Source organism: Carcharhinus amblyrhynchos, chromosome 1 (assembly GCF_965287045.1).
Source record: "Carcharhinus amblyrhynchos chromosome 1, sCarAmb.v2.hapA, whole genome shotgun sequence".
NCBI classification, from domain to species: domain Eukaryota; kingdom Metazoa; phylum Chordata; class Chondrichthyes; order Carcharhiniformes; family Carcharhinidae; genus Carcharhinus; species Carcharhinus amblyrhynchos.
The window spans coordinates 63,936,059-63,949,594 of NC_137324.1; the positions used below are offsets into that span (position 1 = coordinate 63,936,059).

The 13,536-nt window shown below is 39.1% G+C and overlaps 1 protein-coding gene and 1 pseudogene across 1 annotated transcript in view; one reads left to right on the forward strand and one right to left on the reverse strand.

The window, feature by feature from the left end:
- Positions 1-1,330: 1,330 nt before the first annotated feature.
- Positions 1,331-13,536, reverse strand: part of ankrd55 (ankyrin repeat domain 55) — a 97,414-nt gene continuing 85,208 nt past the window's right edge. The window contains exons 10-11 of the mRNA XM_080186126.1: positions 7,172-7,273; positions 1,331-1,605 (exon numbers count right to left, since the gene is read on the reverse strand). Of these exons, the coding sequence (XP_080042252.1) occupies positions 1,331-1,605; positions 7,172-7,273 (377 nt within the window). The remainder of the gene's footprint in view (positions 1,606-7,171; positions 7,274-13,536) is intronic.
- Positions 11,523-12,088, forward strand: LOC145348345 (NADH dehydrogenase [ubiquinone] 1 beta subcomplex subunit 8, mitochondrial pseudogene; annotated as a pseudogene).

Sequence of the window (13,536 nt, forward strand, 5' to 3'; positions counted from 1 at the left end):
GCCATTGATGCAATGATGAAGTGGCTATTCTTTGCATATGCACCCTGGAGAACTGAAGGAAAATTTGTACTGGCCTTTGCCAATTCTGGGAAGGCAGGGGTGGGGAAATGCTTGGAGAGTATTTTTGTTTTGGTATCTAATTTTTCTATTTGCACAGATAGACTTTTATACACTTCAACTTTGTATCAGTTTAATTCTCCTCTTTTGTTGTATACGCAACCTGCTTTGCTGCTGTGGATATCCAAGATTCACAGTGAGCATTTTTCTTCATCCAGTTCCCAAAGTGGCCTTTGGTAGGAGAGAATCCCACTGGGAGCACAATAAAATTACAGTAATTAGATTGACCTCAGAAAAATTTGTCAGGGTGGTAACAGAGCACTTTGACGGGTTTAAAGTCTATCATTCTAACTTTACACCATCTTCCAATCTTATGTTTTTGATAAGCTTTTGGTCATGGAGAGGCGGTACAATCAATCCTGTTTCTGATTTCACCTCATGTCTTCACACATACATTTTTCAATAATTGCTGAACAGTGATCAGGAGACATAATAGTGGCTGGTTTTCCCTTCCTTGGCACAGGTCATTGAGGATAATTGTAACACTGCTACTGATGTATCAGTTGTCATTGGCTTGATTATTCAACAGAGAGCATAGATCAAATCTGAGACTTTCCTTTTCTCGGATAACTCAATTACACATTGATGGGAAAGTCTTTTTGTGGATTTTCACAAATTCAGCATGTGACGAGTTATCACATCCTCTTTTAATTCACCCTGTTGTAGCATCAATATATCACATAAAACATTGGTAGTCAACAGATCATCATTTGAAATGAAATACAATATTTTAGTTGGAACTCTTAACACCTGAAATGTTAATCCATCTGCCTCATGCAGATATGCTGTGTACTTGTAGCATTTTCTCCTCTTCTAAAAATGCAAGCATTCTCAACTACTTTTAATCAATGCTTTAGAAAAGAGCAGCCATGAACTACAGTTTCAAACAAATGCTTTCCATGTTTTGAAACATTGGCACCTGAAAAACCTAAATAAAGAAAAATAATAGTTTAAAGATACATATAGCACAAATATACTATTTTGAATATAGACTGATTATGTTTGGCATGCAAATGACGCTTCCACAAGAACTTATTGCATTTTAACAAAATAAGCTCTGCAGTCTCAAAATACAAAATGCATTAAAAAACTTACTGCCTTGTTTGAAAATGAAAGGCAAAAGTTGCTAAAGAAAGCAATCTGAATATTTACTCAGTTTCATAAATTGTTGTAAAAAGGGAGAAATATGCATTTTTTATATACATTCCTATATTTATTGGCTGTTGTGCTGTGGTTTGGTAACACATTTGGATAAGCCTTCTGGATGAGTACATTTCCTCTGAGATGGGATTGCAGGGAGTACACGATTGGTTCTCAGTGAGTCACCTGACATAACTGGCAGAAAGAATTGGTTTTGGCTAATCTTTTCCCTTTGCAATCTGGATGGACGTGGTGGCGGGAGATTCAATGCAGCAGTCCTTACAGAAGTCTGAGGAAGAGATTTGAACTTTTTCATATTCTGAGACATGCTGTCGGATGGCAGATTACCTACAGTCAAGAGAAATAATTTAATTTTTAACCGAGTTATATTTCAAAGTTTCAACTTTATTTTAAAAAACCTATTTCTCCTGATGCTGGTAATTTCAGGCAAGTGATAATTAAAACAGAATTGTAGATAATACAAGATATGAACAAGCAGGGTAGATAAAGTGAAACCAGTAAATGTAGTATATTCGGAATTCCAAAAGGTATTTGACAAGGTGCCACATAGAAGGTAAGATTATGGTGTTGGGAGTGATATATTAGCATGGATAGAGGACTGGCTAACAAATGGGAACAGAGAGTCAAGATAAATGGGTCATTTTTAGGATGGCAAACTGTAACTGCTGGATTGCCAAAGGGACCAGTGCTGGGGCTTCAGCTTTTTACAGTCTACATTAATTACTTCGATGAAGGGACCTACTGTAGCCAAATTTGCTGACAATATGAAGATAGGTAAGAAAACAAGTTATATGGAGGATGTAGAAAGTCTGCAAAAGGATAGGTTAAGTGAGTGGGCAAAAAATTTGCAGATAGGGTATATTGTGGTAAAATTCCTCTTTGGCAGGAAGAATTGAAAAACAGAATGTCATTTAAATGGAGAAAGAATACTGCATATACAGAATAATCTGGGTGTACTTGTATATGAATCACAAAAAGTCAACATGCAGGTACAGCAAATAATTAGGAAAGCAAATATGATGTTAGCATTTATTGCAAGGGAAGTGGGCCTCAATTTTACTGCCCACCTGTGCAGAAATCAGAGTGGGTGAGGACAGACAATGGAAAGGTCCATTAAGTGGAATTTCATGGTTTCGGGACAAACTAGGCCATAACATCTGCCACTGGAGTGTAAAAGTAGGGAAGCCTTGCTACAACTGTATAAATTATTGATGAAACCATACCTAAAGTACTGTGTACAGTTTTTGTCACCTTACTTAAGAATGGATGTATTTGCATTGGAAGCAGGTCAGAAAACATTCATTAGACTGATTCCTTGGATGAGGGATTTGTCTTAAAAGAAAAAAAAAGCCAATACTCATTGGAGTTTAGAAAAATGAGAGGTGATCTCATTGAAATGTGTATGATTTTGATGGGGCATGACAGGGTAGACGCTGAGAGGATGTTTCCTGTGCCAAGGAAGGGAAATCTGGAACTAAGGGCACAGTTCAAAAATAATGAGTCTCCTATTTAGAATGTAGATTAGAAAGATTCTTATTTTAGAATAGTTAGTGAATCATAGAAACCTTACAGTGCAGAAAGAGGCCATTTGGCCCAACAAGTCTGCACTGATCACTATCCCACCCTGGCCCTACTCCCATATCCCTACATGTTTACCCACTAATCCCTCTAACCTATGCATCCCACAACACTAATGGGCATTTTTTTAGCACGGCCAATCAACCTAACCTGCACATCTTTGGATTGTGGGAGGAAGCCAGAGCACCCGGAAGACACACAGACAGTGACCCAAGCTGGGAATCAAATCCAGGTCCCTGGAGCTGTGAAGCAGCACTGCTAACCACTGTGCTACCGTTAGTGTTTGGAATTCTCTGCTCCAGCAAGCAGTGGGTCATTGAATCTGTTCAAAGCTGAGTTAGGCAGTAGGTGGACTTTTGTTTGACAAGGGAATCAAGGGTCATGGGGGAGGCAGGAAAGTGCAGTTCTGGTTACAGTCAGATCAGCCATAATTTACTGAAAGGGGGAGCAGGCTCAAGGGGCTGAATGGCCTGTTTCTGCTTCTATTTCTTATGTTCTCTATTCTTCCAAAGACAAGTTAGTGTCAACTGCACAAAAGCACCAGTGCTTATCAACAACAACAACAACTTGTTTTTATATCACATTTTTAAAGTAGTAATATGTTCCAAGTCATTTCAAGGAGCATTGTAAATCAAAACTTGACATGGAGTGACACAAGGACATATTAGGGTGGATGAAATTTTAGGATGACTGGGGCATCACATCCCCACCAATTCCAACAGGCCCACTTTACACTGCCATTTTATACTCTAACAAGCATTGACTGACAAAAGGCAGGCATTCCATCCTCACGGATGAAAGTCTTGCAGCGGCCCCTGGAAGGGGAGTGTAGGGGACTCCTGTGAGAGGTGTTGCAAGGGGGGTTGATTGGGGGACAGGCTGAGGTGGGGGAAGTGCAGTTGGGGGTTTCAGTTCCTTGAGGGGAGGGTACCCCAGTAAGAAGGGAGCTCCAATGGAGGTGTCCTCCACCTAACCTGAATTGGCCATTTCAGGCCTTAATTGAGACAAAGTTGCGCTTTCTCTCCAAAGTCCTGCCTGGCCCACCATAAAATTACTTCCAGATTGTGGTGTGGAATCCTGGAGGGAATTCTGTCCATGCAATTTCATGCTGCCCCTTTGCCTCAAAGCCCACTGGGAGAGGGAGTGTAAAATTCAGGTCAGAATGTCTTAAAGGACGAAGGAGAGGTGGAGAGACAGTGGCATTCAAGAAGCAAATTTCAGAGGTAAAGGCACAGCTACATTGATGAAGTGATTAAAATCAGGGATGCTCAAGAGGCCAGACTGAGAGAAGTGTAGACATTTCAAAGGAGTGTGGGGCTAGAGGAGATCAGAGGCGGGGAGGGTGACACCATGGTTGATTTTGGAAAGATCAATGCATTGCTTATCCTGAAGCCAGTCTAGGTCAGTTAGCACAGAGTTGATAGATGAAATTTGGATAACCTCAAGTTTAAGGAGAGTAGAATGTGGGAGGTCAGCCAGGAGTCCATTGGAATGTCCAAGTTTCGAGGTAATATGGATATAGGTGAGGATTTAAGCAGTAGATATCTGAGACAGGGCTGAAGTTGCTAACATTATGGAGGTAAAATTAAGTGGTCCAAGTGATAGTGTGTTTATGTGGCCAGAAGCTCATCTTAGGGTCAAACATGACAATAAGGTCACAAACTTGCTTTTTCCTGCAATTATTAGATTACCACTATTATATGAAATTTTGTGCAGTGAATGAAAATGATGAAAAAACATTCAGTGAATACATAAATACTGTATTTGATCCAGCCAATAAGCAGAAAATGGTAGATTATTTGCAGATATTAATTATGTATTTTTATTTAGATTTATAATATTGATTCAGCCTCTTAAAAAAGATTTGCCTGTTTATTTTGTGATAAACTGGAGTTTGACACTCCATTTAAATGTATGGTATTAAACTTTTGAGTTGAAATGAAAATATAAGCCAAAAAAAACTAAAATATAAAAGATAAAATATAATTTTGCAAAAGTTTGGAATTTCGAGTCAGAATAATTAACAACATTGAATATAGCTTATAAACAATTCACTTCTCTGAAAATCTTAATGAGCTTCACTTTCAACATTAGAAATTTGAATGTTACAAAAATGACGAGTACGATTTGGTGAAGTCTCCTTGGTGATTGGGCAATAGATTCTGTTACTCTGAATCCACCCAGACTAATGGGATGTAGGTCTTCTCTCTACTAGGTGTAAGGGACCAGTGTAAAACAAGTTTGGTCAGACTCTTTGATCTCATTTGCCCCATTACCACTGCAAACGAGAACAGAGAATTTGGCACTCAGCCTAAACTTCATTCATTGCAGTGGAACTGGAGACTCCCAGCTATGGATGAGGTCGGAGAATTCCGGCCAAGATCTCCTATTTGAATCACCTTAAACTATAGAATCCCTATAGTGCAGAAGGAGGCCATTCAGCCCATAGAGTCTGCACCAACTCCCTGAAGGCCCATGCCTCCACCCTAACCCCATAACCCCACATGTTTACCATGGCTTATTCACATAATCTACAAACTTGTGCACTAAGGGGCAATAGGCACATCCAATTCATCTAACATGCACATCTTTAGACTGTGGGAAGAAACCCCATGGAGGAAACCCATGCAGACACAGTGCAAACTCTACACAGACAGTAACCCCATGTCAGAATCGAACCCAGTCCCTGGTGCTGTAAGGTAGCAGTGCTAACCATTGTGTCACCGTGCCACCTTTAAGTAGCAATCTCAAAGTGATCACAAGAGTGATTGCTGTGGGAAATAAAGGCAGAAGCTCTTATAAGCTTTAGAATCTAAAGTTAGGATGGATCACATTAGACATATGTATAAAATATGCATAATGGAACCTGCCATTTTGATCAACTAGTCTGTGCTGATGTTTATGTTCCTTTGGAAGCTCCTTCCTTCACAACTTCCTCATTTAAGCTTTTCAGCATACCTTTCTAATCCCTTTCCTTGTCTAGTTTCCTTTTCAAAACATCCAGGGCAAGATTCTCAGTCAATGGCATTTCCTATTGAATCCACCCCCATGCCACTGGGAAATCTGCGGCGGGGTTGCACCATTGGTGGGACAAGCAGATCCCACTGGTGTGACTAATAAGAAGTTGTTCAGCAAATAAATTTCTCCTTATTTTTCTATTGGATTTATCAGGAACTATCTTGCATTTATGGCCTCTAATCTTGGATCTTTCCACAAGTGGAAACATTTTTTCCACATCATTCCTGTCTAACCCATTCATAATTTTAAAGATTCCTTGCTGGATTATGGGGAAATGGCAGGAAGTCATCAAGGAACTCACTAAGATGCTTAGACAGCACTTTACAAATCCATGACTACTATCATCAAGAAGTAAAAGAGTAAACACATGGGAACATGGAAATTCCTCATCAAGCACTCACCATCCTGATTTGGAAATGTTTCGCCGTTCCTTCACTGTCACTGAGTCAAAGTCAACTCCATTCTTAACAGCACTGTGGATGTACTACATCATATGGACTGCAGCAGTTCAAAAAGGCAGCTCACCACCAACCTCTCAAGGGCAACTAAGGTTGGGCAATAAATAATGGCCTAGCCAGCAACAACAATATCCCATAAATTAATTTTTAAAGAAGAGTGGGTCTATCTGAGTTTCTGTTGCAAATGCTGGCAGGATCACAAGCCAAATGACCTCTTTGTGTGCTATAACCACTTTATGATTTAATGGGCTGGATTTTATGCCCCCCGCTGGTGGGTTTGAAGGTGGGGGCATACAAAATCTAGTGGGCAGCCTGCCTGTCCACTCCTGACTTGTGAAAAATGTAATGAGAGGATAGCTGGAGAACAGGGTGACCCATAAGTGGCCTATTAATGAAGGGATGTTTACACTGTAGCTGATTTTTTCACATCTAACCTGGGAGGGAGTGGAATTGGAAAGTATTTTGTTCTTTGATACTAATATCCTTAACCTGAATGAGAACAAAAATATACTCCAAATATGGAATTTCCTCATTACAAGTGTAACAACAATTGTGATACGGTTTCCATATATTAATACTAAAAATACCAAATCATCATTTATCTATTAATACCAATTATTACAAGTGGAGTGACGTTATTCTTTTCAGTAGCTTAATAAAAAAGAACGAGTGTGAAATGAGAAATCACATTTTGTGTGCATGCTAACGTTACAGTTGGAATTATGGAACAGAGAAATGTTGACACGAAAATGTAAAACAAGAGTCAGACAGAACTTATCAGATATGATTAGACTTTACTAAGATAATTTGCAGCAACAACTTTATAAATAATCACTTACATTTACGAGCGCAATAGTCAGCAATTGGAGCTAGGAAGGACCGTGCTGGGATTGAATCTTGTATTTTTATTTTCTCAAGGACTTCTTGCTGCACATTTACTTCTACAGAGAAAAGGGGATATATAATGTATAACAAGGATGTAGATCGGTGTATATTCTCAATATTGTCATACTGACAAGTATCCATTTTCATTTAGAATTTTTTAAAGTTATATTCACTTCTATGCCACTAGGAGCAGACAAATCAAGCTACTCAATGACATTGATTTGGGAACAATGAATTGTCCAAGTTAGAATGTAAGCTAATTTTAAAAACTTTGTGACTAACATGTCTAATCACCTCAATACTAATATCAGGAAAGGTTCATGTGAAAATTCATCATTGATTTCCAATTCTTGTGGCATGTACCCATTAATTGAGTGAGTGATCATGTGTACTAAGTGAGTGAGTGCATATCTGTTCTGAAAATTCTTTCTCCAGCGCATTGCAGAGATGTATCCAACCTGTTCTCATGAGACAGAAGACTTAACAAAAGCAGATTACACATGGAAAGAACTATGAGTATACAACATAGTAAACCGTACAATTATTTAAAGGAATACAGCAAAAGTTCCCATTTAAATTACTGTGTATTTTAATTGCTTCCTCAAAATCTTTTCTTACCGCTGCTATCACAATTGGAAAATTTCAACTTGTAACAGGTATGCTTTGTTTGTATAGCGTGCAAGAAATAATACTTTTCACTGTATGTTACTACATGTGACTGTAATAAATCAAATTGAAAATATCACAAATGTGCCAAAATGGGCCATTCAGCAAGTGAATGCTGGAGCAAGGATAACCAATGCAAGAATTATGGTAAAATGGGTCACATTGCAAAAGCTTGTTGGGTTTGACCTTGAGAAGAACATTCAGAAGAAGAATCTGGGTACCTTCAAGAAGGAGAACTAGTTACCTTCTACAAAAAAAAATTGCAACATGGAAGAAAAGATTTATGACTGTGGAAAAGACAATGTCCAGAAATATGATTAAGAGTGCTGATTGAACACCATATTCATACAGGGTGAATCACTTTGATTCTGGGTGATTCTGAAATTAAGTGGATAACATATCAGTATGATGTTTGATACTGATGCTGCTGTACCTTTGATTCCTGAGACTATAGATCAACAAAAGATGAAGCATTTTCTTTTGCAACCAGCTGATCTGATTTTGAGAACATACACAGAAGGGATCGTTCCCATAAAAGATTACATCATAGTCAATGTAGAGTTGACTGGACAAACAGCAGAGTTGCCTCTCTATGTGGTCTGTGGTGATTTACCAGTTCTATTTGAATGATCATGGGTGGAGAGATAAAGCTTAACTGGAGTGCTCTCAACAGATTGGTTGATGCCAAAACAGACCTACTGCACATTCTGCTTAAATACTGGGTTATCAGGTGGGCAGAAATTCAGCGAGATTGATCTTTCACAGGCATGTTTACATATGAATGTAGTTGCGGAATTACAATCATTGATTACCATTATTACTCATAAGGATTTTTTTGTTATAAAAGATTGCCTTTTGGAATAACATCTGCATCGGCCCTCTTCCAAAGATTGATGGATCAGATTTTAAGTGGTCTCTCTGGTGTACAATGTTACCTGGATGATAGTCTAATTACAAGAGCACTTGAATAATTTAGAAGCAACATTTGAATGTCTTCAAGCTATGGTCAATGGATCAAGAAAGAAAAGTGTGACTTTTTCCAGACATCAGTCAAACATCTAAAAAGATGGATACTATTTTACATAGAACATAGAACATTACAGCGCAGAACAGGCCCTTTGGCCCACGATGTTGCGCCGACCAGTTAAAAAACAATGACCCTATAACCTAAACCAATCCCTTTCCATCCATAAACCTATCCACGGATCTCTTAAACGCCCCCAAACTAGGCGCATTTACAACTGCAGCAGGCAGGGCATTCCAATCCCTCACCACCCTCTGGGTACTTTTAGGAGTACCATGTCCAACGAATGAGATGCAATTGAGGTCCTTTTTAGGATTTGTAAATTATTATGGCAAATTTGTTCCTAACTTAACTACATTATTGAAGCCATTGTATAATTTACGATGTGTGAAACAGTCATAGGGCTCAACAACAGACTATGAGAAAGCATACAAGAATGTCAAACATGCTTTGCAAAAGTCTGGACTATTGGTTCATTTTGATCCGAAGCTACAACTATTGCTTGCTTGCATGCTTCACCTAATGGAGTAGGGGCAGTGGTTCAGATATTATTCCTTCAGGAGAAAAATTACCAGTATCTTTTTGGCTAGTGCTGAATCGAACCATGCTAGAAAAAGAAGAATTGAGTATAATTTTCAGTATACAAAAGTTGCATCATTTATATGGTTGTTATTTCACATTATTGAACGTTGACTACTATTTTTGTGCAATATTAAGGAAAACTGTTGTTACTTGCTAGTCAGTTGCAAAGATGGTCATTAATCTTATCTGCGCGTTCATATGACATAATGTATCATCAATCAGAGTGCCATGCTAATACTGATGCATCATCACGCTTACCTTTACCTATCGAGCAGATATCACAAACTAGTTTTACTAACAGTCTTTCTTTCTCGCTGAAAGATCATTTGCCTGTGACAGTTTCTCAAGTTCAGAAACATAACAGAAATGAATCCATGATGGGTAAAGTGACGAAAGGAATTCAATGTATTGAAAGGAACAATAGCTGGAATGCATCCTGATTTGAAATCATATGTATCAAGAAAGCTTCAGTTGACCTTCCAAGGTGCGTGTCTATTATGGAGAAGCTGAGTGATCTTTTCTCTTAATCTTTGTAGAAGAGTTCTTGAACAACTACCTGAGTGTCATCCTGGTACAGTCCGGATAAAGGAATTAACACATTATTTTTGGTGGCCAGCCTAGATACTCAGATTGAAGAAAAAGTGGGACAGTGTCAATCCTGTCCATGAATAAGAAATATACCACTGTTGTCTCCTTTACATCCTTGGGATTGGCCTAAAATGCCATGGCAACATGTAACTTTTGCTGGTTAGTTTGAGGGCTACCTGTTGTTAGTTATAATTGACGTACATGCAAAGTAGCCAGAAGTTATCATGATATCTGCTACATCTGAACAAACCACTGAAAAAACTTGAAAATTTTGAAAGATTTGGTAAACAGGAACAGATTGTTAGTGATAATGGTTCACAGTTTACTTCACATGAATTTGAAAATTATCTCAAAGTAAATGGTATTCGACATATAAAATCTGCACCTTATCATCCATCAACCAATAGATCAGCTGAAAGATTCGTATAATCATTGAAACATTCTTTAAAAGCTTTCAAAGAGCAAGATTCATTATCACATCATGTGACTAGCTTTTTACATCTTATATAAACACTATTCACATGACTACCCAAAATTGACCTGCATTACTACACTTAAAAAGAAAGTTAAGAACTACATTTGATTTGTCATTACCTCTAGAAACTTCAGAGATAGCAGAGATTAAGCAATAATCTCAAGTTGCTAGATGATAAGTGAGGACAAAACAATGGTCATTTCAACAAGGAGATCAAGTATTAGCATGTAATTATGCCATGAGTGAGAAGAAATGGATACCAGTCTTAGTTTTAGGAAAAAAGGTCAAATTTCTTACATGGTTCAAACTGAAGATTAACTAGTTTGGTGATGCCACACTGAATAATTGTTGCCATCCTGAAATGATTTCTCAGAATCATCTCTAGAACCAATGTCTTTCATCCCTAGTGTTGTGATTACTGCTACAGAAGCCTTAGTTCAATCTGAATTGCTTGATGATTGTGTCTATGCTAATGCATGAAGTAAGAAAGATACAGAATTAGTTCCGAGAGAAGAAATGTCTACTGAAGTTCCAAATAATATTTCTATAGCCAAATTCCACAATGTTGTACACAACCGAAGTGGCACAATGGTTAGCACTGCTGCCTCACAGCACTAGTGACCCAAGTTTGATATTGGTCTTGGGTGATTATCTGTGTGGAGTTTGCACATTCTCCCCGTGTCTGTGTGGGTTTCCTCTGGGTGCTCATGTTTCCTCCCACAATCCAAAGATGTGTAGATTAGGTGGATTTCTCATGCTAACTTGCTCCTTAGTGTCCAAAGATGTGTAGGTTAGGTGGATTAGACATGGTAAATGTGGGAGTTACGGGAGTAAGGGGAAGGGGTGGGCCTGGGTAAGATACTCTTTCAAAGAATCAGTTCAGACTCGATTGGTTGAAAGGTCTCTTTCTGCACTGTAGAGATTCTGTGGTTCAAAGAAGAAAAGACGTTGTTAAGTGGGGCGAAGGGACATGGTGCTGTGTGAGTGCTGGCTTCGCTCTTTGAGCAGAGGCTTAAGGAGGAGCCTGCAGCTGGTGGGGATTTTGACCTGTTTCAGGGCCACCTTTGGTATTCCTAGGGACATATTGCCAGGTCCATTTCCCAAAATAACAGAGGAAATAGAGATAGTAGCAAAAAAGTATAATATGAGGATGGAAGATGTTGAGCTGTATTCTAATGATGGAATGGGATTCAGTGACTACTCAAAACTACAGAACCAGCTGCACCAACAGTGAAATCCGTGGTACACCTGGGCAAAGCCTGACCTGCAATGAAGCTGGGGTGAACCGATATATTGGGATTTTGACATGTCAATTTGGAATCATGTGGACACATCTAAAATCCTGTGGACTGGAATACTATAGTCAAAATCTTGATTGGCTTTGTAGGTTTGATGCTATTCATGTCCTTTGTTGGGGAGGTACTTTCTTCATATCAGCCTGTGGTTCCTAAACAATATCCCTACAGTAACCTGTACCTAGAGAATGGAGGAGCATCTAACAAAGAGCAGCCTGATGTGCACAATTATAAAATATAAGCAATTTTCCTTGATTGATTGTAGGGTGCAGATCATTTTGGAAATGGTCTCTTATTCTGTACACTGAATAACTTCTAATGTCTGGATAATGAATAACTGAATGTTAAATCAAAGAGGGATAGACATCCTGATCAACTTTCTTGTTGACTATGTATAATGATTAAATGATGCAAAATACTGTGCCTGGAGTATTATTGATCCTGTGTATAACATCATTGTAATTTGCTGTCATGTTAACAGAAGAGGGAGGGATGTTTTATATTTAAAAAAGGTGCTGGTTGCTTTAAGAGTTGATTGCATGATTTGGTGCCATCATTAGGGTTGTGCTGTTTTACTTTCAGTTTTGTATGCTGCAGTGCAGAGAGAGCAGCTCTTGAATAGGAACTGTTGTGTTGTTTGAATCTGTATGTGCAAACCATGTTTTTTTTCTGTTAAAACCCATGACCCCTAACCTGGTTAGGACATTACAGAGATCCCTCCTCATTCTTCTGTAATCCAGTGAATATAATCCTAACCGACTCAATCTCTCCTCGTCAGTCCCATCATTCCAGAAATCAGTCTGATAAACCTTTTGTTGCATTCCTTTTATAGTAAGAGCTCAGATAAGGAGACCAAAACTACATACAATATTCTAGATGTGGCGTACCATGGTCCTGTATAATTGCAGCAAGACACCCCTGCTCCTCTACTCGGATCATTGAGACTCCAGGATGGTGTGTTGCCTCCCTGGTGCCAGGGTCCAGGATGTCTCTGAGTGGTTACAAGACATTCTTAAGGGGGACAGTTAGCAGTCAGTATATATTGGTACCAACGACGTAAGTAGGAAAAGGGATGAGGTCCTGAAGTGCGAATATAGAGAGTTGGGCAGAAGGCTAAAGTGCAGGACCTCGAAGGTAATAGTTTCTGGACTACTACTGGTGCCACTTGGTAGTGAGAGTAGGAATAGGAAGATTAATATGTGGCTTGAGAGCTCGTGCAGGAGGCAGGGATTTAGATTTGTGGATTATTGGGATCACTTCAGGGGAAGGGGTGACCTGTTCCAGAGGGATAGGTTAAACCTGAATTGGAGGGGGAGCCAATATCCTGGCAGGGACATTTGCTAGAGCCACTCGGAAGGGTTTAAACTAGTTCGGCAGGGGTGTGGGACTCAAAGCAACAGCGAGACAGAAGAGAAGGTTGAAGACAGCACAGAAGTTAAAGAGAGCACATTAAATAGTAACAGCAGTGTCAGTAATCCTAGTACTAGACAAGTAAGAACATAAGAACTAGGAGCAGGAGTAGACCATCTGGCCCTTCGAGCCTGCTCAGCCATTCAATAAAATCATGGCTGATCTTTTTGTGGACTCAACTCCACTTACCCTCCCGCTCACCACAACCTTTGATTCCTTTGCTGTTGAAAAATTTATCTATTCTTGCTTAAAAACATTAAATGAGGCAGCCTCAACTGC